This window comes from Pipistrellus kuhlii, unplaced genomic scaffold (genome assembly GCF_014108245.1).
Source record: "Pipistrellus kuhlii isolate mPipKuh1 unplaced genomic scaffold, mPipKuh1.p scaffold_m20_p_21, whole genome shotgun sequence".
In the NCBI taxonomy this organism is placed as follows: Eukaryota; Metazoa; Chordata; class Mammalia; order Chiroptera; family Vespertilionidae; genus Pipistrellus; species Pipistrellus kuhlii.
Window position 1 is genome coordinate 1,055,127 of NW_023425520.1, and position 20,328 is coordinate 1,075,454.

At 52.7% G+C, this 20,328-nt stretch overlaps 2 protein-coding genes across 4 annotated transcripts in view; one reads left to right on the forward strand and one right to left on the reverse strand.

Annotated features, from left to right (window-relative positions):
- The window catches only part of UPF1 (UPF1 RNA helicase and ATPase), a 42,878-nt gene extending 24,633 nt beyond the window's left edge, over positions 1 to 18,245 (forward strand). The window contains exons 6-24 of one of the 3 annotated variants that reach the window (XM_036450418.2): positions 1,543 to 1,704; positions 2,284 to 2,401; positions 2,545 to 2,643; positions 3,384 to 3,492; positions 3,588 to 3,747; positions 3,854 to 3,972; positions 5,285 to 5,449; positions 5,546 to 5,660; positions 6,140 to 6,283; positions 6,690 to 6,903; positions 10,941 to 11,058; positions 11,371 to 11,527; positions 12,088 to 12,230; positions 13,148 to 13,322; positions 13,681 to 13,762; positions 15,062 to 15,223; positions 15,310 to 15,527; positions 15,928 to 16,050; positions 16,631 to 18,245. In XM_036450418.2, the coding sequence (XP_036306311.1) occupies positions 1,543 to 1,704; positions 2,284 to 2,401; positions 2,545 to 2,643; positions 3,384 to 3,492; positions 3,588 to 3,747; positions 3,854 to 3,972; positions 5,285 to 5,449; positions 5,546 to 5,660; positions 6,140 to 6,283; positions 6,690 to 6,903; positions 10,941 to 11,058; positions 11,371 to 11,527; positions 12,088 to 12,230; positions 13,148 to 13,322; positions 13,681 to 13,762; positions 15,062 to 15,223; positions 15,310 to 15,527; positions 15,928 to 16,047 (2,580 nt within the window). In that variant the 3' untranslated portion in view covers positions 16,048 to 16,050; positions 16,631 to 18,245. Of the gene's footprint in view, positions 1 to 1,542; positions 1,705 to 2,283; positions 2,402 to 2,544; positions 2,644 to 3,383; positions 3,493 to 3,587; positions 3,748 to 3,853; positions 3,973 to 5,284; positions 5,450 to 5,545; positions 5,661 to 6,139; positions 6,284 to 6,689; positions 6,904 to 10,940; positions 11,059 to 11,370; positions 11,528 to 12,087; positions 12,231 to 13,147; positions 13,323 to 13,680; positions 13,763 to 15,061; positions 15,224 to 15,309; positions 15,528 to 15,927; positions 16,051 to 16,630 lie in introns of those variants that run through there. The other 2 variants (XM_036450419.2, XR_004990205.2) reach the window with 2 other exon arrangements.
- A 291-nt stretch (positions 18,246 to 18,536) lies between these two features.
- Positions 18,537 to 20,250, reverse strand: GDF1 (growth differentiation factor 1). Its single transcript, XM_036450424.2, has 2 exons — positions 19,890 to 20,250; positions 18,537 to 19,364 (listed from the first exon to the last, which is right to left on the reverse strand). The coding sequence occupies exons 1-2, from the start codon at positions 20,218 to 20,220 to the stop codon at positions 18,580 to 18,582; spliced, it is 1,116 nt and encodes a 371-aa protein (XP_036306317.1). The 5' UTR covers positions 20,221 to 20,250; the 3' UTR covers positions 18,537 to 18,579.
- Between the last annotated feature and the right edge of the window lie 78 nt (positions 20,251 to 20,328).

The following is a 20,328-nucleotide window of genomic DNA, read 5'->3' on the forward strand; positions in this document are numbered from 1 at the left end:
GCTCTAGAACCCTGGGCTGGTAGGGTTGGGACCCCTTGTTCCTCACAGGCAGCCTCCTCGGAGATGAGCTCCCTCCTGATTAAAAAAGGCACACATGAGTGTTAGAACAACCTGTTCTTGGCCTCTGCCCCTCCTACCGGTCTCAATGTGCTTTCTTCTTTACTTCTCTAGTTGTAGGACTTCTTTCAGGCAGTTTTGAATGATGGCTGTTCTGTATTTTAAATGTAATTTTGATGTGGTTGTGGGAGGCAGCAAATATAGGTGTGTTTACCTATGCTCAATCTTGGTTCTCTCCCCTGTGGGTGCATTTCAAAATTTTGCTTGCCTTTGATGTATCTGAGCCAGGAAAATACCAAACTGTGGTGAGTGTGCAGTGAGAAAGAGGTCACAGTCCCAAAAGTCAGAGACCCTCAGCTCAATAGCTGAAGGAGAGAGGGGCCTTCCTTAGGTTTCACGGTGGGGCACCTGCCCTGCCTGCGTAGCCATTTCTCTAGGGAAGTCCTTCTCTGATTTTCTGTTTAGATTTTGCTATAAAGTTTTAATAACAAGTATAGGAATTTTAATTAGGCACCTCTCAAATGTAAATTTACTTTGAGTGCAAGTTAAAGTATTTTTCAGGCCCTGGCCAGTGTGGCTCAGTTGGTTGAGTGTCATCTCATGCACCAAGAAGTCACTGATTCAATTCCGAGTCAGGGCACATGCTTGGCTTGGGGCTCAGTCCCCAGTAGAGGACGTGCAGGTGGCAGCTGATTGATGTTTCTCTCTCTCTCTCTCTCCCTCCCTCCCTCCCTCTCCCTCCTTTCCCTTTTCCCCTCCCTCCCTACCCCCCCCTCTCTCTTTCTCTCTGTTTCTCCTATCTCCCTCCCTTCCTCTTCTTCCCTCCCTCCCTTAAACACTCTCACTTCCTCTCTCTCTCAAATCAATAAAGACATACTTTTAAAAGATTGTTTTTCAGACCTTGTCTAGCAAGGTGTCTTTTCACTTCCATTTTCAAGTTACCACATTTTCACTGTTCCTGTTTATATTTCAGCAGCCCAGATACTGTCTGTCCCTGCCAGGGAAGAGTGTAGCCCTTTTGGTGCGATGTAGGATGAGGAGGAAGTGGGGAGGTTAAGGCTCCTCTTCTGCTCGCACAGCCAGAGGAGCTGGAGGTCTTTCTGGCAGCCTGGAAGAAGTGCTGTCCCTCCCAGTTCAGGGCCAGTTGATTGTGGAGGACACAGCCAATTGATGGTGTAGGTATGTTAGTTGTGTTCCTGGAGTATCAAAACCAAGACTTATCCCTATTGGTGTAACCTTGTAGGGTAATGTTAGGAACAACAGGCATCCAACTCCCTATGCCACATGAACTTCCTGATATGAGGGCTCTCCCACAGGGTTGGCACCACTGACTGCTTGACACCCTTCTCAGCAACAGCCCAACCTTGACTTGTCCTGAGGAGTGATGGGTGTTTCCCATCCCTCTGGTGACTGGTGAGCTCGCATGTAGTTAATTCATACACAGGTGGAATTGGGGACAAACTCGGTGTGGGTCTTGTCTTCTAGGAGAATCCTTCTGCCACCTTGGAGGACCTAGAGAAGCCCGGAGTGGATGAGGAGCCGCAGCATGTCCTCCTGCGGTATGAGGATGCCTACCAGTACCAGAACATATTTGGGCCTCTGGTCAAGCTGGAGGCTGACTATGACAAGAAACTGAAAGAGTCACAGGTGATGTGGTGTGTGCAGGAGGGTATGGTTGTTTTAACACATCTCTCCTGAGACTGTTAGGATGGTTTTACTTGCAGGTTGCCAACACTATCGTGGGCCTCGGCCCAGGGCCATGGATCAAAGGCAGATGCTCTGTCCCTCAGAGCTAGACATTAGCCTGATTTTAAAAATCCCTCACAGTTGGATTTGCAGCCTTTGCCCATTGCTACGAGCGTCAGATCCAAGGAGCCGAGGTCTGCAGAAGGCACTCTGTGCTAGTCCCACGGAGAGCATGTCTAGGAAGTAAGAGCCGCGGGCTCCTGGACCGTGTCCTCAGCTGCTGGCTTCCTTCTCTTCTGAGGACCTCTGGAGAGCAGTCGTCGAATGGGGGATCCTGGTTGTCTTCTGCGGGTTCTTAGGTCCTAATGACTTCTCTCCCAGGGGTGCCCTGGCTGGTGTTTCAGGCTGTCGGATGCTGCTTGGTGCACCAGCTCACGGCTCATGGAGCTGCGCAGGGCACATGCCTGTGGGTCCCCAGCCACAGGGGTCCCGGCCGTCCGTGTCACAGGCTGACAGGGCTCTTGTTTTCCATGTGCTCAGACTCAAGACAACATCACGGTCAGGTGGGACCTGGGCCTTAACAAGAAGAGAATCGCCTACTTCACTTTACCCAAGACTGACTCTGGTAATGAGGATTTAGTCATAATTTGGTTAAGAGGTGATTTTAAGTTTTAAAATATTTGTGACCATAAATAGCATAATTCCTAGTTTGCCCTTGTAAAATATCCCTCAAATTAAACTCTTTCGTGGTAGCCTAGGCACATGTTGAAAACGCTAATTTTTTTGCTCTTTTTCCTGAAGATATGCGGCTCATGCAAGGGGATGAGATATGCCTGCGGTACAAAGGGGACCTGGCGCCCCTGTGGAAAGGGATTGGCCACGTCATCAAGGTCCCTGATAGTATCCTTTGTGTGACGAAGAGCTAGCACGGGGTTTCTGTGTGTTGGTCACTGTGCAGACCAGTCCTGGGGCCTTGGGTGGAGAGTATGGCCATGGCTGGAGACACCCCTTTGAGTCAAGTTTGTTTCAAGCCACTGAGCCCTTCATTTGAACTCTGAGGGCACATATTTTTTTTAAAATATATATTTTAATGACTTTTTACAGAGAGGAAGGGAGAGGGATAGAGAGCCAGAAACATCTATGAAAGAGAAACGTCGATCAGCTGCCTCCTGCACACCCCCCACTGGGGATCTGCCCATAACCAAGGTACATGCCCCTGACTGGAATCGAACCTGAGACACTTCAGTCTGCAGGCTGAAGCTCTATCCGCTGAGCCAAACCAGTTGGGGCTGAGGGCACATGTTTATATAAAACTACTAGAAGCACTGCTTTACCTGGAGCCAGGATGGTTTGAGATGTTCACCTCATCTCTGAAGCTCACAGTCAGAACCTGGATTCTAGACGTGGCCAATCCAAACTGTCATCCTGGATGACACCCCAAGGGTCACGGGGTAGCTTGGGTGGGGAGAAGTTGCAGGGGACCGAGACACTGGACAGAATCTGTCAGAACATGGGTGTTCCTAGCTGCATTGTCACCTTTTGGCTAATGGGAGGGATATGTCTCTCAGTAACCACATTAGAGCTCCTCAGAAAGGTAAACCCAGTTTATGACAAAGATGAACCTTAACTCGGCATTGCAGATTATGGCGATGAGATTGCCATTGAGCTGCGGAGCAGTGTGGGTGCACCTGTGGAGGTGACCCATAACTTCCAGGTGGATTTTGTGTGGAAGTCCACCTCATTTGACAGGTGCGTCTGCCCCCAGCTCTAGGTGATTCTCCTTTCCTGGGGGTGGGCTTACCACCAGCCTACATGAGCATTAACAACCTGTTACTTCGCCACAGGATGCAGAGTGCACTAAAGACTTTTGCGGTCGATGAAACTTCTGTATCAGGTTATATCTACCATAAGCTGCTTGGCCATGAGGTGGAGGACGTAATCATCAAGTGCCAGCTGCCCAAGCGCTTCACTGCACAGGGGCTGCCTGACCTCAACCACTCTCAGGTTCTTGTCAGCTTGGAAGTGGCTGGGCCTGGCCCGAAGAGCTGCTGCATATGGGGGGGGGGGCCTGAGGGCATCTGCACCCCCTAATGGCCACTTGTATCTGAAGGTTTACGCTGTGAAGACTGTGCTGCAAAGACCGCTGAGCCTGATACAGGGACCGCCAGGAACAGGGAAGACAGTGACCTCTGCCACCATTGTCTACCACCTGGCACGGCAGGGCAATGGGTATGGATCAGCAGGCCTGACTGCAGGAATGTTTTGGGAGGGTTACCTGTTCACTGTGTTTTACATTGTTTGTATTAGATCACGCCTCTGTTTGCTTTTAATAAGACAGCCTGCAGCCTGTTGCTCTTCTTTTTATTTTTTTATTTTTTTAAGATTTTTTTTTAGAGAGATGGCCAGTTCAAGGGTGGGCGTTCAACCACTGAGCTACACCAGTTGTTTGGCTCACTGAAATTAAAAAACAACATGAAAAATATATATTTAAAAAAAAAGATTTATATATAGGTGTGTATGTGTGTGTGTGTGTGTGTGTGTGTACGTACATATTTTCCATTTTGAAGAGAGGAAGGGAGAAAAAGATAGAAAATAGAAGCATCAATAATGAGAATTACTATTATTATTTTTAATATATTTTATTGATTTTCTTAGAGGAAGGGGGAGAGAGAGAGAGAGAGAGAGCTAGAAACGTCGATGAGAAAGAAACATCGACCAGCTGCCTCTTGCATACCCCCTACCGGGAATGTGCCCACAACCAAGGTACATGCCCTTGACCAGAATCGAACCCGGGACCTTTCAGTCCGCAGACCGATGCTCTACCACTGAGCCAAACTGGTTTCAGCAATAATGAGAATTATTGACCAGCTGCCTCCTACATGTTCCCCTATGGGGACTGAGCCTCGAACTTGGGCACGTGTCCTGATCAGGAATCGAACCAGCAACCTTTTAGTACATGGAACAACACCCAACTAACAGCCACACTGGCCAGGGCAAGCCTACTGCTCTTAAAGGCAGTATTGTCAGTTCACCCAGGTGGTGGTGTGCTGTCTGTACCTCAACTTGGAAAGTCTTCACCATGAGATGGAGAGAGGTGAGGATGCAGATCTGTTATTAGCAATACAAAGTAGAGTGAAAACTGATTGGGGACAGGGAGCCCTAGACTGGCTGGGCTTTTAGCTCCTGCATTGTGCCATTCCTGGCTTTAGCCTTTTTTTTTTTTTTTTAATCTCAGGAATGGAGAGGGAGAGAGAGAGAGAAACATCTATGATGAGAGAGAATTATTGATCAGCTGCCTCTTGCACGCCCTTTACTGGGGCTCAAGCCCACAACCAAGCATGCGCCCTTGACCAGAATTGAACCAAGGACCCTCTGTCAGTAGGCCAATGCTCTATCCACTGAGCCAAAGCAGCTAGGGCTCCTGGCTTTTAGTCTGATTTCTCTGCCCTGCCTGAGATTGAAAACAACAGTCGTAGGGACATAGCATTTCATTAATCTCCTCTGGGCAAGCACTGAGATACTCATTCGCTTTATGTTTAAGGCCTGTGCTCGTCTGTGCTCCAAGTAACATAGCTGTGGATCAGCTGACTGAGAAGATCCACCAGACTGGGCTCAAAGTTGTGCGGCTCTGTGCCAAGAGCCGCGAGGCCATTGACTCCCCGGTGTCATTCCTGGCCCTACACAACCAGATCAGGAACATGGATAGGTGGGTGTCAGGTATCTGGCTGCGGGGCGGGGGGGGTCTCCTCTGTGTGGCCCTGGTGCAAGTCCTCCGTGCCCACTGCTGTGCCTGTGCTTCCAGCATGCCAGAGCTGCAGAAGCTGCAGCAGCTGAAGGACGAGACTGGGGAGTTGTCATCTGCCGATGAGAAGCGGTACCGAGCCCTGAAGCGCACAGCTGAAAGGGAGCTGCTCATGGTGAGGTCCTGGGCCTTAGGGCATATGATGGCATCTTCAGTTAGGTTGTGCCTACTTTTGGGAGAAAGCTTAGGTACCCTGAGACCATGCAGACAGATTATTTAGTAGTTTCTACTGCCTGCCAACCTCCCTGCTGCTGGGAACTTGGGGTCTTGGTCTGTACCCTCTGGGTGGTCTGTTATTTCATGACAAATCAACCAGAAGTAGATCCCAGCCCAGCACCTGTTCCCCAGCTCAGCACTGCTCCCCAGAGGCTGCTCAAGCACCGAGCCGTCTGTGCTGAGAGGTTTTCTCTGGTGAGGCCCACCACTGGATCTCAAAAGTTTATGTACATGCTGTCGGAGATACAGCTTGTTTTTGTGGTGTCAGAAGGGCAGGGACCAGAGTGGTATCATGTTCTGTTCTGCCGACCTGCCCTTTGGCGCCTGGTAACCTGTTCTGTTGCAGGTGTCCTGATGCTCACGTAATCTCTTCCCCAGAATGCAGACGTCATCTGCTGCACGTGTGTGGGTGCAGGGGACCCCAGGCTTGCCAAGATGCAGTTCCGCTCCATTCTTATCGACGAGAGCACCCAGGCCACGGAGCCAGAGTGCATGGTCCCTGTGGTCCTTGGAGCCAAGCAGGTGGGCCAACCCCTTTCATGGTGTTCTTGTTTGAAAACTGGTGTGCATTCTCTCCTGTTCCAGTTCTGTATAATTCTTAATGCTGGAGGTTGTGTGTGGTTTATAACATCCTGTAAGGCTGGGTTGTTTTTTTTTTTTAAACATCCTGGACACCCTGACAGAGCTCAAGGATGCATGGTGAGCCTTTTAAGGGGTCTTTGAGAGCATCTCTGTGTGGGTCCTGAATGAATGACTGAGTGTGTTTCATGTCTGTGGTGGACAGTTTCCCACGCCCAGTCAGTATCTTACCACTGGAATTTGCATGACTTGGTGGTTATGTGGACCCTGGACCCCTTAGCCTTCTGAGAATGGATGTCCCAGCTGCTTCATGCTTGAACCTCTCACCTGTGTGGGCCTCTCATCACAGCTGATCCTTGTGGGTGACCACTGCCAGCTGGGCCCCGTGGTGATGTGCAAGAAGGCAGCCAAGGCCGGGCTGTCTCAGTCACTGTTTGAGCGCCTGGTGGTGCTCGGCATTCGTCCAATCCGCCTGCAAGTTCAGTATCGGATGCACCCTGCACTCAGTGCCTTCCCTTCCAACATCTTCTACGAGGGCTCTCTGCAGAACGGTGTCACTGCAGGTAATACTTGGCAGGGGGTCAATGGAAACATGCAGTCCCTTCCTCCCTGAGTGGCTTTACTAGCAACCATTTGTGTGTGAGGGTGCCTCCAGGAGGTGCCGTGGTCACTCTGTAGTGTGGATGGCCAGTTCTCAGAGCTCATGGCCTGGAGTCCACAAGATGGGAAGGCAAGACTCCTTTCAGAGTGAAGTTGGCATATGCCCTTTGCTGTGCTGACACTTGCACGAATGGTTCAAAAGAGCACTGGGAACCAGCAGGGATTTCAGCAGGAGTCTGGATGGTGCCCCACGCTTATGGCAACCACCCTAAGTGCATATCCTTGTGACACTGGTGGGTATGCAAGGTACTTGATGAATGAAGGACTCGCTGGTCATTCAGCTAGGGGAGTATTTATTTTCCTGAAAACAAAGTAAACTTACGACTTTAAGAAAAACAACTAACAGTATTTATCACTAGTGATAAAATCTGAGGATTCAACAAAAATTAATATTTTAGAATCCTCATGTCCCCTAGCATGAGCTAAGTGTTCCCTGTGCTGACTAGTTTTTCTGATGAGATTAAGGTGGTGACTTTAAGTGACTGAGGAGAATCAGTAGATACTGCTCATCCTAACAGCTAGCGAGGGTGTTGCAAAGGCACTTGGGTCAAAGGCTGTCTCGTGCATAGGGCAGGGGAGCGGCTTTGGTCACAGGCCTGCCCAGCACCATCTGTCTAGCTATGGTGGAGAATTGAGTGAATCCCACAGTTGTGGGAAAAGCTATAAAATATGTCACCAGTCCTAGTTGGTTTGGCTCAGTGGCTAGAGTGCAGGGCTGTGGACTGAAGGGTCCCAGGTTTGATTCCGGTTGGCTCGATGGAGGGGGAGGGGGAGGGGGCGTGCAAGAGACAGCCAATCAGTGATTCTCATCATTTTTATCTCCCTCTTCCTCTCTGAAATCAATAAACTTTTTAGAATAAAATAAAATCAGGATGGATATCCTGGCTACGGAGGTTTCCCTGAGGAGTGAGGGGCCCAGCCCCACACCAGGCCCCCTAGCCAAGGGTTCCAGAACCAGAAGAGAAGTCCCCACAATTCCTAGCTATAGAATCAGCTGCTGGCCCAGGCAGTTTCTCTTAAAGGGCTCTTTCTCAGGAGTCACCTCCTCTGAGTTCCAGCACTGGGGCAGCTGCTAAAAAGGAACCTGAGACATTCAAGGAGAAACTAATCTGTCTAGAATTAGAGCAAGAGCTGGAGGGGCAGTTTTCTCCCAGACAGTTGTGCTGGCAGAGGCTTTTTTTCTTTCTTTTTAAATAATTTTATTGATTTCAGAGAGGAAGAGAGAGATAGAAACATGAATGATGAGAGGGAACCATTGATTGGCTGCCTCCTGCAGGTTGGACTGAGCCCACAACTCACGCATGTGCCTTTGACCGGAATCCAACCCGGGATCCTTCAGTCTTCAGGCCAACGCTCTATCCACTAAGCCAAACCGGCTAGGGCGAGGCCATTGTTTCTTTGCTGAGTCCTTTCCTCCCTCTTCAACTGTGCTCGTGCGCCCCCACTTACCCTCCCCAAGCCAGCAGGCAGAGCACCATAGTTAAATCTCCATCAACCTGGCTCATACTTTTCACCCCACTCTGGTGATTCCCTGAAATCCCACACCTCCCTACTTGCAGGCTCATCCAAGCTATTTCCATCTCTTGCCTCAGGCTTTGGACTTTGTTAAAATTTCTCAAGCAGCAACTGCCCTGAGTGTGCCCCGTATCTCTCAGTAAGTGACCCCAGGCTGAGCACTAGCAACAGATTTCCTTGATACAGAGGTTGGCCTCTCTTGGACATGTTCAAGCCCAACAAAAGTAGCAGCCATCTACAGATTGCTCTGTAGCTCATGCGGGGTGGCCCCAAGAAGAGCATAGACAGTGGCTGACTTTGTACCTCCTGGGAGGCCCCAGAGTCTGTGCACCTGATGGTCAATTTCAGACCATGCCAGTTTACAACCCTACCACACTCAAAGGGGGGACCCGGTGAGCACCAAAGCCCCACTAAACCAAGTCCTGCTCCTATACAGCAGCTCTTCAGCTCTAGTCACAGCTGATCCCCACCACCAATTGGCATGGGGGTCAGTCCCTCCCAGTGATGCCAACATCAATCAAGGCATAGCATAGCTACAGCAGGACAGTGCACACAGCTCACCCAGGCGCACACCCGAGTGCTCAGCTCAGGTAACTGGAGAGGCTGAGTCACTGGACCCTACAGGACACCTACTACTCACAGCCTCTCTACCAAGTCCAGAAGACATAGCAGATCTACCTGATATATAGAAACAAACACTGGGAAGCAGCCAGAATGCAGAGACAATTGTCTCAAGTGAAAGAACAGAAAGAGATTCTTCAGAAAACACTAAATGAAATGAAAGCAAGAAAACTACCTGATACAGAGTTCAAAATAATTGTTATAAGATGCTTAAAAAACTTACTGAGAACTTTAAGAAACTTAGAACTTGAAGGAACTTTATGAGAACATAAGCAACATAAAAAAGGAACAGTAAGAAATGAAAGATAAACTAAATGAATAATTTACAGCGAAGTAAAGGGTGCCAAGAATAAAATCAACAATTTGGAATGTAAGGAAGCAAAAAACGCCCAATCAGAACAGTAAAAAGGAAAAGAACCCAATAAATATAAAGATAATATAAGGAGCCTCTGGGACAACTTTAAGCATACCAACATTCACATTATGGGGGTGCCAGAAGGAGAGCAAAGAGAGCAAAATATTGAAAACCTACTTAAAAAAAATGACAGAAAAGTCCCTTGCTTGGTGAAAGAAGTAGACTTACAAGTCCAAGAAGCACAGAATCCCAAACAAGATGAATCCAAAGATGCCCACACTAAAACACATCCTAATTAAAATGCCAAAGGTTATAGATAAAGAGGATCTTATAAGTAGCAAGAGAAAAGCAGTTACCCTAAGGGAGTTCCCATACGACTATTCAGCTGATTTCTCAACAGAAACTTTGCAGGCTAGAAGGAAGTGGCAAGAAATATTCAAAGTGACGAACAGCAAGGACTATAACCAAGATTACTCTACCCAGCAAAACTGTCATTTAGAATTGAAGGTGAGCTAAAGAGCTTCACAGATAAGAAAAATATAAAGGTGTTCATCACTTAATACCAAACTGGTATTACATGGAATATTAAAGGGTCTTCTTTAATAAGAAGAAGGGGGCGGGAGGAGATTAAAAAAAAAAATAGGAACAGTAAACTGGCAATACATATCTATCAGCAATTGAATCCAAAGATCAAAATGAACAAATAGAACAGAGGTAAGCTCATAGGTACAGAGAACATTTTGATGGTTGCAGGATTAGATGGAGGTAAATGGTATGGGTGAAAAAGGTGAAGGGATTTAGAAGTACAAATTAGTCATAGCCCATTGATACAGACAATAGGTGAAGGCCTGGGACAGGGTGGGTGATGGGTGGAGGAAGGCAAAAGGGAAAATACATCTGTAATACACTCAACAATAAAATAAACTTTAAAAAGAAAGACATTTGGCAGCAGATCCTGGGCTAATAGGCACTCACCATCTGGCCTCTGTCCTCACTTGAATGATAAAAGACAGACTTGATCTCATTTCTAGCTCGCCGTGAAAGGGCGGCATACCATGTATACTTGCACCTCGATGTTAGGCTATTGCCATGCAGAGACATCAGTTTCCTCACACAGATTTGCTGGATAGACATGCTCCTCTGACAGGAGAGCTTGCTCAGTAGTGTCATCCACAAAAGCCAGTTGCAGAGGCTTTTGAGTCCTGTGAGGGCAGTAGTAAAGCTCTAGAAGGAAATAGAACATCTTCATGGGCATGAGCATAGGTTTGGTAATTGAGCTGTAGAAGCGCTAACCAGTAAGACCTGTTGAGGGAACGAGCAGCTCCTTGTCGAGTGTCCTGTGCACGGCTTCACTCAGTCCTTGCCTCTTGGGCAGGGGATCCTTGGGATGGCTTCTGGCTGTGTTTTTCTTCTCTGATTGGAGGTGTTCTCTTTCCTCCCCAATGACAGCGGATCGAGTGAAGAAGGGGTTTGACTTCCAGTGGCCCCAGCCTGATAAGCCGATGTTCTTCTATGTGACCCAGGGCCAGGAGGAGATCGCCAGTTCGGGTACCTCCTACCTGAACAGGTATGGCTTCAGTGGCAGCTTGGCCAACTCTTAATGTATGTAATGCTGGTCTGAAACCGCCCTCCTCACTCTGTTCTGTTCAGGTTTCTCAGGCCACAGCATGTTCTCGTTTTGCTTTTCAGCGTGTTGTTTTATGTTGAGCAGATTGTTTTTGTATGTATGTGTGGTGAGCTTTTTCTGTCCTCTGTGACTCTCTTGGTCCAGGACAGGATGGCCCCACCACATGGGCATAGCTGCCCCTGACCTCCCATAGCCTCTGGTCTCAGGGGCCCACAGGTGCAGCCCAGGGAACTGAATGCCTGCTTTCCTTAGGACGGAGGCTGCAAATGTTGAGAAGATCACCACAAAGCTGCTGAAGGCAGGAGCCAAGCCGGACCAGATTGGCATCATCACACCCTATGAGGGCCAGCGCTCCTACCTGGTGCAGTACATGCAGTTCAGCGGCTCCCTGCACACCAAGCTGTACCAGGTGCGAGCTCCATCTGCCTCTGCCACTCTGACCTTGATCACCTGGCCAGGGAGGTTTGCATTCGAATGTTAACCTTTCTGCTGAGTCCTGCAAATCAAGACTGTCTTTAAGAGTTAGAAGTGTGAGGCAAGGTTCATAAAGTTGTTTTTCTCAGGATACTTTTCAGAGCATAACTTGAAAAGGCTCCAGGGTTGGCCATTAGGGGTGTGGTGTGTGCTGCTTTGTAGTTCTTATCCATGAGGATGCTGTCCACTTTCTGGTAAATACCTGGGTAAAATGTCTTAAGTGTATATCATGAAGGTGCAGGACAACAGAATTATTTTTTCATGTGGCATGCATGTGTGTAGGGCACCCTGTTAACTTGGGAATAGTCTTGGGTGTTATGAGCAAGTATGCTTTTATTATTGGGAAACAGTTACCGAAAATAAAAAGACAAAGCAGGAAGGCCAGGCGAGCAGGGCCTGGGACCAGGGATTCAGTGGTGCATTTGGACATGCTTCATGTTCCCTACGGGCCTTGAGGGCAGCCTGCTGACTGACCATGACCCTGTGTCCCTGCAGGAGGTGGAGATTGCCAGTGTGGATGCATTTCAGGGGCGTGAGAAGGACTTCATCATCCTTTCCTGTGTGCGAGCCAACGAGCACCAAGGCATCGGGTTTTTAAATGACCCCAGGCGGCTTAACGTGGCCCTGACCCGAGCCAGGTACAATGTTGAATCCTGTCTGCGCTTGTCTCAGGGTCCTTCAGAGGGACTTTTACTCCGGGTGTGACGTTGGGAGGCCTCTCACTTCCTGGTCCTCCCGATAACAGTCCTCGCACCCCAGCCACACCTTGGGCTGGCAGTACAGGGCCTGGGATGGGGGCTTTGCCATTTCCTGAGGTCCAAGGATGACAGCAACAACTTAGAAAGGAGGGCTCACCAGCAAGTATGTTCTGTGTCCTGGTGGTTTTCTGTGGTCTCAGTCTCATGGACAATGTCCGTTCTGTCCCCTCTGTCTTGAGATTCAAAGCCAGTGCCAGGCATGTGTTCCTGTCGAGTTGTTGAACTATGACTCTAACGTTTTGGCCCTGACTCCTTTTTGGTTCTGGGATGTAACTGCTCTGAAATAATGGTAACAGAGGAAGAGACGTGGAGAACAAGGTGGCTCTCGTGCTGCCCCTGTGCCAGCTGGAGGTCAGGCTCATGTTCCTACATCCACCCATGTTTACCCTTTCTGTGGTACACTGTGGTTTGGTGGCCAGCATGGGGACGTGTCCCTAGCACAGCTGGGTGAGGGTAAGTGTCCACAGAAGCTAGGGATCAGGTTACATGCCTTGTCAGGTTCCCTGAGGCATCTTAGGAGGCTGACCTGAGGCTACAACAAGGAAACTGGTCTCTGAGCTAACCTGCCAGCCGGGTTTTTTGTCATCTGAGCCCTTAGAAATGCGCTCCCACATACACTCAGTACAGTGTTAACAGCTTGTAGTGTGGGCCTAGTGCCAGGCATCTAGGCAGGGAGGCTGAGGGTGGCCATCAGTGACTTTGAACTCGGGTTTTGAATTTGTTTGGCCTCAGACTGTTCTGAGTGGTGTTTGCTATGAGGCCATAAGCACCATGTTCTTTGCGCCCACACCTTGCAGATATGGGGTCATCATTGTGGGCAACCCTAAGGCCCTGTCCAAGCAGCCCCTGTGGAACCACCTGCTGAATTACTACAAGGAGCAGAAGGTGCTGGTGGAGGGGCCCCTGAATAACCTGCGGGAGAGCCTCATGCAGTTCAGCAAGCCCCGGAAGCTGGTCAACACCATCAACCCTGTGAGCGGTGGCCGGTGGTCACGAGGGATGGGTCCCCTGTTTCTCCAAGCCCCCGTTTGGCAGCTGGCAGTGAGCAATGCTGATGTAGCCTGTGGGAAGTGTGTGCATATCAGTGTGTGAAGAGGAGCAATGTGTGCTAGCTCCCCACACCAGTGTCCTGGGGCCTGGGGGGTACGGCCGAAGTCCTGGGGATATCTAAGAGTGAGACACAGCAGTTAGGAAACCTTGTGAACCCAGGGTGCCTTGGGGGGTGAGGGTACAGGGCTGCTTGAACTGAAGCCAGAGATGGAATGTTGAGCATCAAAGGCTGGGTTATTGAAAGAGGAGTGGGGTTTCTCACTCCCCAAACCCTCTGCAGGGAGCCCGCTTCATGACCACAGCCATGTATGACGCCCGCGAGGCCATCATCCCGGGATCCGTCTACGATCGGAGCAGCCAGGGTGAGTCCTCTCTGGGGGGCCTGGGCCAGCACTGAGGGTGTTGACCCTTCCCACGCCTGCACTGCATCTGTCCACAGAAGCCTGCCTGACAACGAGTTCCTTCTCAGCTTCCCTCTGAGATCAAAGTGTTGGTCTTTGGCAGTTTCTAAAAATAAGATATTTTTAAATAACACAGTTGTGCCAGGTTGCCCCCATGCTCCCACCCCACCTGCCCTGTGCTCCCCTTTTCAATGGGAACTCACACATGCAGTTCTTCCAAGTGGCCTGCAACCTCATTTCAGGTTTTGTCTCCCTGAAGTCTCCTGCTTTGTCAGAGCTCTGAGTTGGGAGAATGTACTCATCTCCTATGTGGAGTCTCCATGTCCAAAGGCTGAGTCTGACCCTGCTGGCTGGAACACCTCTTCCTGCCTGAGCCAGTGTAGACGGTTCCCCTTCATCCCCCAGGTTCCTGCCTGCTGGGACCCTTCCCGCCCCAGTCACCACAGAGGGCGACACAGCCCTGTCACTGAGTTCAGTGCCACCTGCCCACGTTTTTACTGTGGGCTCTGTTCCCTCCTGTGCTCGGTACTCATCCTGAGAGGAGGTGTACCCCGGCTCCTCTTCTCACATGTTTTAGGCAGCCCCCTTTCTTTGACCCTCTATTTGCCTGACCCCTGGGTTCAGATTGGAGATCGTGTTCTCTAACAACAACAATCTTTCATCACCACATCCAGCAAGTTTCTGTGGAGCTTAAGCATTCTCTTGTTTTTTGTTTTTTATTTTTTTAGTTGATTTTTTTTACAGAGATGAAGGGAGAGAGAGATAGAAAAAATCAATGCGAGAGAAACATCAATCAGCTGCCTCCTGCACACCCCCCACTGGGGATGTGCCCGCAACCAAGGAATATGCCCTTGACCGGAATCGAACCTGGGACCCTTCAGTCCGCAGGCTGACACACTATCCACTGAGCCAAACCGGTTTCGGCTCTCTTGCTTTTTGATGTGTGTGGTATGAACATACGTTTTGGCACAGAAAGGACCATTTTTATTTGAAATATTGAGTGGTAGTTCTCAGTTTGTCAAGTCCCTGTAGTTTGTCAGAATCCCCTAGGAAAAAAGATGGTTTTCCAGGCACCACCCCAGCAGGTTGAGAAGGGGATTGATGGTGAGAATCCGCAACTGGCAGTTCTTGCTGTGGGGACACCCTAAACACTGCCGGCAGAGTAGCTGACAGGAAGTAGTCATGTCTGTAGTTCCAAGGAAGTAGGAAGTAGACTCACCTGTACACAGTGGAGAACTTGCCATGTACCCTGTTTTACAGGCCGGCCCTCGAACATGTACTTCCAGACCCACGACCAGCTCGGCATGATCAGTGCTGGCCCCAGCCATGTGGCCGCCATGAACATTCCCATCCCCTTCAACCTGGTCATGCCACCCATGCCACCTCCAGGGTATTTTGGACAGGCTAATGGGCCAGCTGCAGGTGAGCAAGCACCAGGCCTTCGGAGCAAAAATCACTTGTCATTTAGGCTTAGACCCCTTCAAGGAACCTTGGACACTGTATTTCAGGCCGAGGTACCCCAAAAGGCAAGACGGGCCGTGGTGGACGCCAGAAGAACCGCTTTGGCCTTCCTGGGCCCAGCCAGACGAACCTGCCCAGCAGCCAGGCCAGTCAGGATGTGGCATCACAGCCCTTCTCTCAGGGGGCCCTGACACAGGGCTACATCTCCATGAGCCAACCCTCCCAGATGAGCCAGCCTGGTCTCTCCCAGCCCGAGCTGTCCCAGGTGAGCTGGCTGCGCTGAACTTAAAACACATCCCACTTGCAGAGAAGTTAGGCAAACCCAGGGTGCCATACGCACATGCATGCATACACGCGCATACACACCCTTACCCTTCACACTCCCCAAAGGACTCAGGAGGAGGATGGCCGCCTGCATGGCTGCCTCAGCAGTGGTGGTACGGGTTTAGAACATTCTGTCCACGATGCTGCCCTTTCAGACAGCCCTAGGTCACCCGTCTCAGTGGTGAGGTCACCAGTATGGGTCTCCTGCTGCTCAGGTTTCAGGACTCCTTTTTCAGACTCTTCTCTGGGCTTGGGAGGGGCTGAACACACAGCAGATTCTCAAAGTTGCAAGGACATGAGCCAGTTCTCTGGCTGCTCATCTCCCCAATTGTGTCTTTCAGGACAGTTACCTTGGTGATGAATTTAAGTCCCAAATTGATGTGGCGCTGTCGCAAGACTCCACGTACCAGGGAGAGCGGGCGTACCAGCATGGTGGAGTGACGGGGCTGTCCCAGTACTAGAAGGCAAGCCAACCCCGGAGGAGGGCTTCCCCGGGCCTGGGCTTGTCCGAATGTGGGAGTCTCAAGTCCATCATTGTGACCTGTCACTTCAGGTCCCTGCACCTCTCCCTGTGTTATGTCCTCTCCTGAGAGTCCTAGAACTCCTGAGAAAGGCTGACTGTGGAGGCCCATAGTCCCCTGGGCAGGCAGGGAGGAGGATAACCTTTCCCTGACTGGCAGCTTGTGAGGGGACGGGTCCTGGCACTAGGTGGGCACGGAACTTCTGCAGAAGGGGCCTGTGAGTCATGTCTGTAGTTCCAAGGCCCCATTGCTGTAGGGCTGTCAGTGTGCCAAGCGGAGTTGTGTGCTGGCACTGCTGGGAGAAGGGGGGCCCTCTTACGGCACAGGCTGTCGCCTTAGCTTTTGATGGTCTCTGTCTCTGGTGGAAAGTCAGTGGTCCGAGGGCTGTCTAGCACGTGAGGTCCCATTTTACAGGTGAGAACATGGGTGCTTAGTGGAAGTAGGGAGAAAGCACCTTGCCTTCCAGGCAAGGCTGGGCTCCTACCTTCTCTGATAGTCTGTGCCCTCTCCCCTCTCTCTATAGGTGGCAGCGGAAGAGCTAAGCTTTGTGGCTTAGTCCATCAGCATCTTATCCTGGGTAATAAAAAATAAAAATAAATGGATACCTGTTTTCCACTGCTAAAACTGAAGCACCACTGTGAGCAACAGGAGAGGGAGAGGAGCACCCGAGGGAGAGCAGCCCGAGATAGTGAGCGCCCACTGCTGGCACCGCGGCGAGGAGACAGGGAGCGGAGGTGGGGCCGGCCAGCCCGAGAGCCCTGCAGCCAGCTCGCCAAGGAGGCCCAGCTCGCCGCGTCTACACCTGGGCCTGCGACCAGGAGGAGGGAGGAAGACCCTCATCTCAGAGTAGCCCTTTCCTCTGTTCTTTCTTTCTTTTTCTCTTTTATTGAAAGGGGACTACGTTTTACCAGGAACAACTCACATTTCTGTGCTGAACAGGCTCCTTGCAGCCGAGCCAAGAGAGCCCCGCTGAGGCGTGTTCTGTCCACACCGAGACCTTGCAGTCACGCTGCCCGGGTTTTCATTTAAAGAAAATGTGGTGTTTGGGGTTTTCTGTTTGTTTTTAAAGATTCTTTCAAAGGAGTACTGAAAAATACTTTCCTGAGTTTGTCTCTCAAATCTTAGTGGTGGACCTGGGAGATGCAAGAAGCTTCCAGAAACGAAGTTTAGACGAGCCATTCAACGAGGTTAGGATGAACACCTGTGACGCGATCATGGAGAGGACGATTTTTGTTTTCAGTTTAGCTTCCAGCAGCTTCTCCCTGCGCGTCAGGGCAGTGAGAACATCCCTGGGCCCACAGGCTCCGCGGGACTCGGAGGAGCGAGGCACTTCTCACGCAGTGGACTCAGTGCCCTGGAGGCCCAGAAGGCCAGGACGAGGCTGGAGGGGGGGAGGCCGTCGTTCCTGACCCAGCGGATTCCCCGGGCGGTGCCCACAGGCCCTGTGGCCATCAGACAGCGAGAGCCTCCCCCTCCCTCTTCACCCCGCTCCCTGATCTTGAGCCCTTCTACCTGAGCATAGCTTCAGTGAGTTGGGGTGATTTTCACTTTATTTGGGAAAAGAAGTTCCAGAAATAAGTTGGTTCTGTGCTGAAGGTGCTTGGGGGAGTGTGTCACTTCAGCCGTACAAATGGGCACCAACCTGGATCCGCATTGTGGAAGTTCTTGTGGTTGGGAAAGGTCCCCTGTGGGGTAGGTGTTCATCGTCCCGGTGACCACCAAGTTGAAAACTGTTTCCTGCTTACCCTTGGTCCTAGTGACCACGGCCCCCAGCACCCCTTCCCCGTGCGTCTGACACTGGCCCTTATCCCGAAGCCTCCAGATGCCATCTGGTACACGGAGAGAGGGGGACACAGGCACCTCCTCCGGCAAGGCCTCTTGCCCCGTTGCTGTAGGGCTTCTGGTCGGCCACCTAGAGGCCTTGCGCTTGGATAGGCTTCTGCTGACCCGTGTGCCCTCCCGCCCTGTTCTTTGGAGTGCTCTACCTCGCTCCGTGCTGTTGGCTTTTGTTCACCTTCTAGCAGCAATTACTCTGAGTTTTCCAAATCAAGGAGCATCTTGTACCAAGGCAATGTCACTTCTGATTTTTGGTCAATTTGTTTTAAGCTCTTTTGTCACCAATAAAATGTTAAAAACAACTCTTGCTTGTGTCACAGCTGGATAAGCTACAGCGGGTGGGAGAGCACTTGGTCTGGGGTCCTGCAATCTGAAAGGCAAAGCTAAGAAGGGCTGGGTCAGTGGACTGGAAAGCACCTCTGTGCCTGTGCTTGCCCGGTGTGTGGGGTGGTGGGTGGCGACTCCTAGGGTCCCCCTATAACGGCCTTCTAAGAGGGCCTAGAAGGCCGATGGCTCCAGACCACCCTTCCCCCACCAACCTGATGGATGTCAGCACTCCCCAGCCCCAGGTGAGGAGACCCGAAGACGGCAGCTCAATCCACCCAGTGTTTATTGTGTCCCCGCTCCTGCCCGCCGTCAGCGGCAGCCGCACTCATCCACCACCATGTCCTCGTAGTGCCGCAGCACCACGTTGTCGCTGTTGTCGAAGAAGAGCACGGAGATGGGTGACAGGCGCGCGGGAACACAGCAGGGCAGGCCGGCGGGCCCGGGTGCTGCCGAGTGCATGAGCGCGCGCAGCACGGCGTGGTTGAGCGCGGGCGGCCCCCCGGGCCCGGGCAGCGTGGCGGGCAGCGAGCACTGGCCCTGGCAGTAGTTGGCCAGGAAGCCGCGCGGCGCGATGACCCAGTGATGCCAGCCCACCTCGCGGAAGCTTACGTAGAGCCGCCTGGCGCGACAGGAGCCGCCGTGGCTGCCACCCACTGAGGGCTGGGCCTCGCGCCGCGGCCGGGCTAAAGGGTGGCACAGGCGCGGGTCCAGGGTCACCAACAACAGCGAGGCCTCAGCCAGGTGCCCGCAGGGGCCCGCGGCCCGGGGGCGCAGCGCCAGCACCAGGCGGAGGCTGCGCGGTACCGAGGCGTTGTGGGCCCAGGCGGCGCCCAGCAGCTCGGCGCGCACCGGTGCCCGCAGGGAGGCCACGGCCTGGCGGAGCGGCGCCGGGCCCGCGCCCACGTCCCCGGCCTGCGCCACGCTCAGCTCCCAGCTGCCGTCCGTCTCCGCCGCCGCTCCCTCCCCCGCGAAGCGCAGCTCCAGGCGGGCTCTGCTCGGGAGCTCGGCGGGCTCCACAGACGACAGGTCGAAGAGGAGAGTCCACGTCGGGCACCGCTCTGGCGCCGAGGGCTCCGCGGTCCGGGCGCGGACACCTATGGGGCCGGGAGAGGGCTCAGCTCTCTGGGACTCGGTGGGAACTTGGGGGGAAGGTTAGTGCCGGAGGCTGGGGGCACACCATCTGTTACTTGGCATCAAAGGGTGTGAAGGAGGGGGAGATGGGGTGTGGGCGGGCATCGCCAGCAGGGAAGAGGCCTGCCCAATGCAGGGAACGCAGGCAGGGGGCAGAGGTGAGCAGACGCCCGGGTGGCCGGGGCGGAGTGTCACCCGCAGGAAGGCTTTAGATGCTGAGAAGCGGCGGGAGGGAGGGAGAGTGGGGGCAGGGCTTCAGCCGCGAGCAAAAGGCCTTGCCGGGTGCAGGGCAGCCTGGCCCTGTGGCCACTCACCGGGTCCCCGCAGGTGTCCACGGGAGAGGGATGGAGCACAGGGGTTCAGGATGCTCGTGGGGCTGGACTGGGTGGGTGGAGACCCTCGAAGTCACTGGAAGCTCGTGGGGGGCTGGGGTGCCCGAGGAGTGATCGCCCTCCCAGACCCCCGCCCCCGGAGCGGGCACCACTCACCGCGGCCCGGGACGTGGCGCACGATGTTCCCGGCGACCCCCAGCTCCTCCACGTGACACGGTCGTGGGGTGGCCCCCGGGGGCGTCCGTCGTGGGCTGAGCCTGGCCTCCTGGGGGTCCCGGCGACGAAACAGGCGCCACATGATGGGGGGCACGGACCGGGACTTTGGGGCGCCCCGGGGCGAGTCGTGCAGCCCGAGAGCCTGGAGCAGAGAGGCGGCGGGGCGCGGGGCCGCGGGGCGGCGGGCCGGGACCGGCGGGGACAGCAGCAGGGCGAGGAGGAGGAGGAGGAGGAGGATGCGGAGGCCGGGATGGCGGAGCAACGGCGGCATCTTCCTGGCTGGCAGCGCCGGAGGAGTGGGTGCTGGGGTCCGGGCTGGGCTGGGTCAGGGTCCCGGGGGCGTGGCCGAGGCACTGATTCCGGGCGGGAGCCGATCCTG

What these genes read in the sequence shown, in the direction of transcription:
- GDF1 (XM_036450424.2), bottom strand. Translation starts at nt 20,220, where the DNA reads ATGCCGCCGTTGCTCCGCCATCCCGGCCTCCGCATCCTCCTCCTCCTC. An exon ending in GCGCCACGTCCCGGGCCGCG is followed by an intron (nt 19,365 to 19,889) that starts GTGAGTGGTGCC and finishes CCGGCCCCATAG; the next exon opens with GTGTCCGCGCCCGGACCGCG.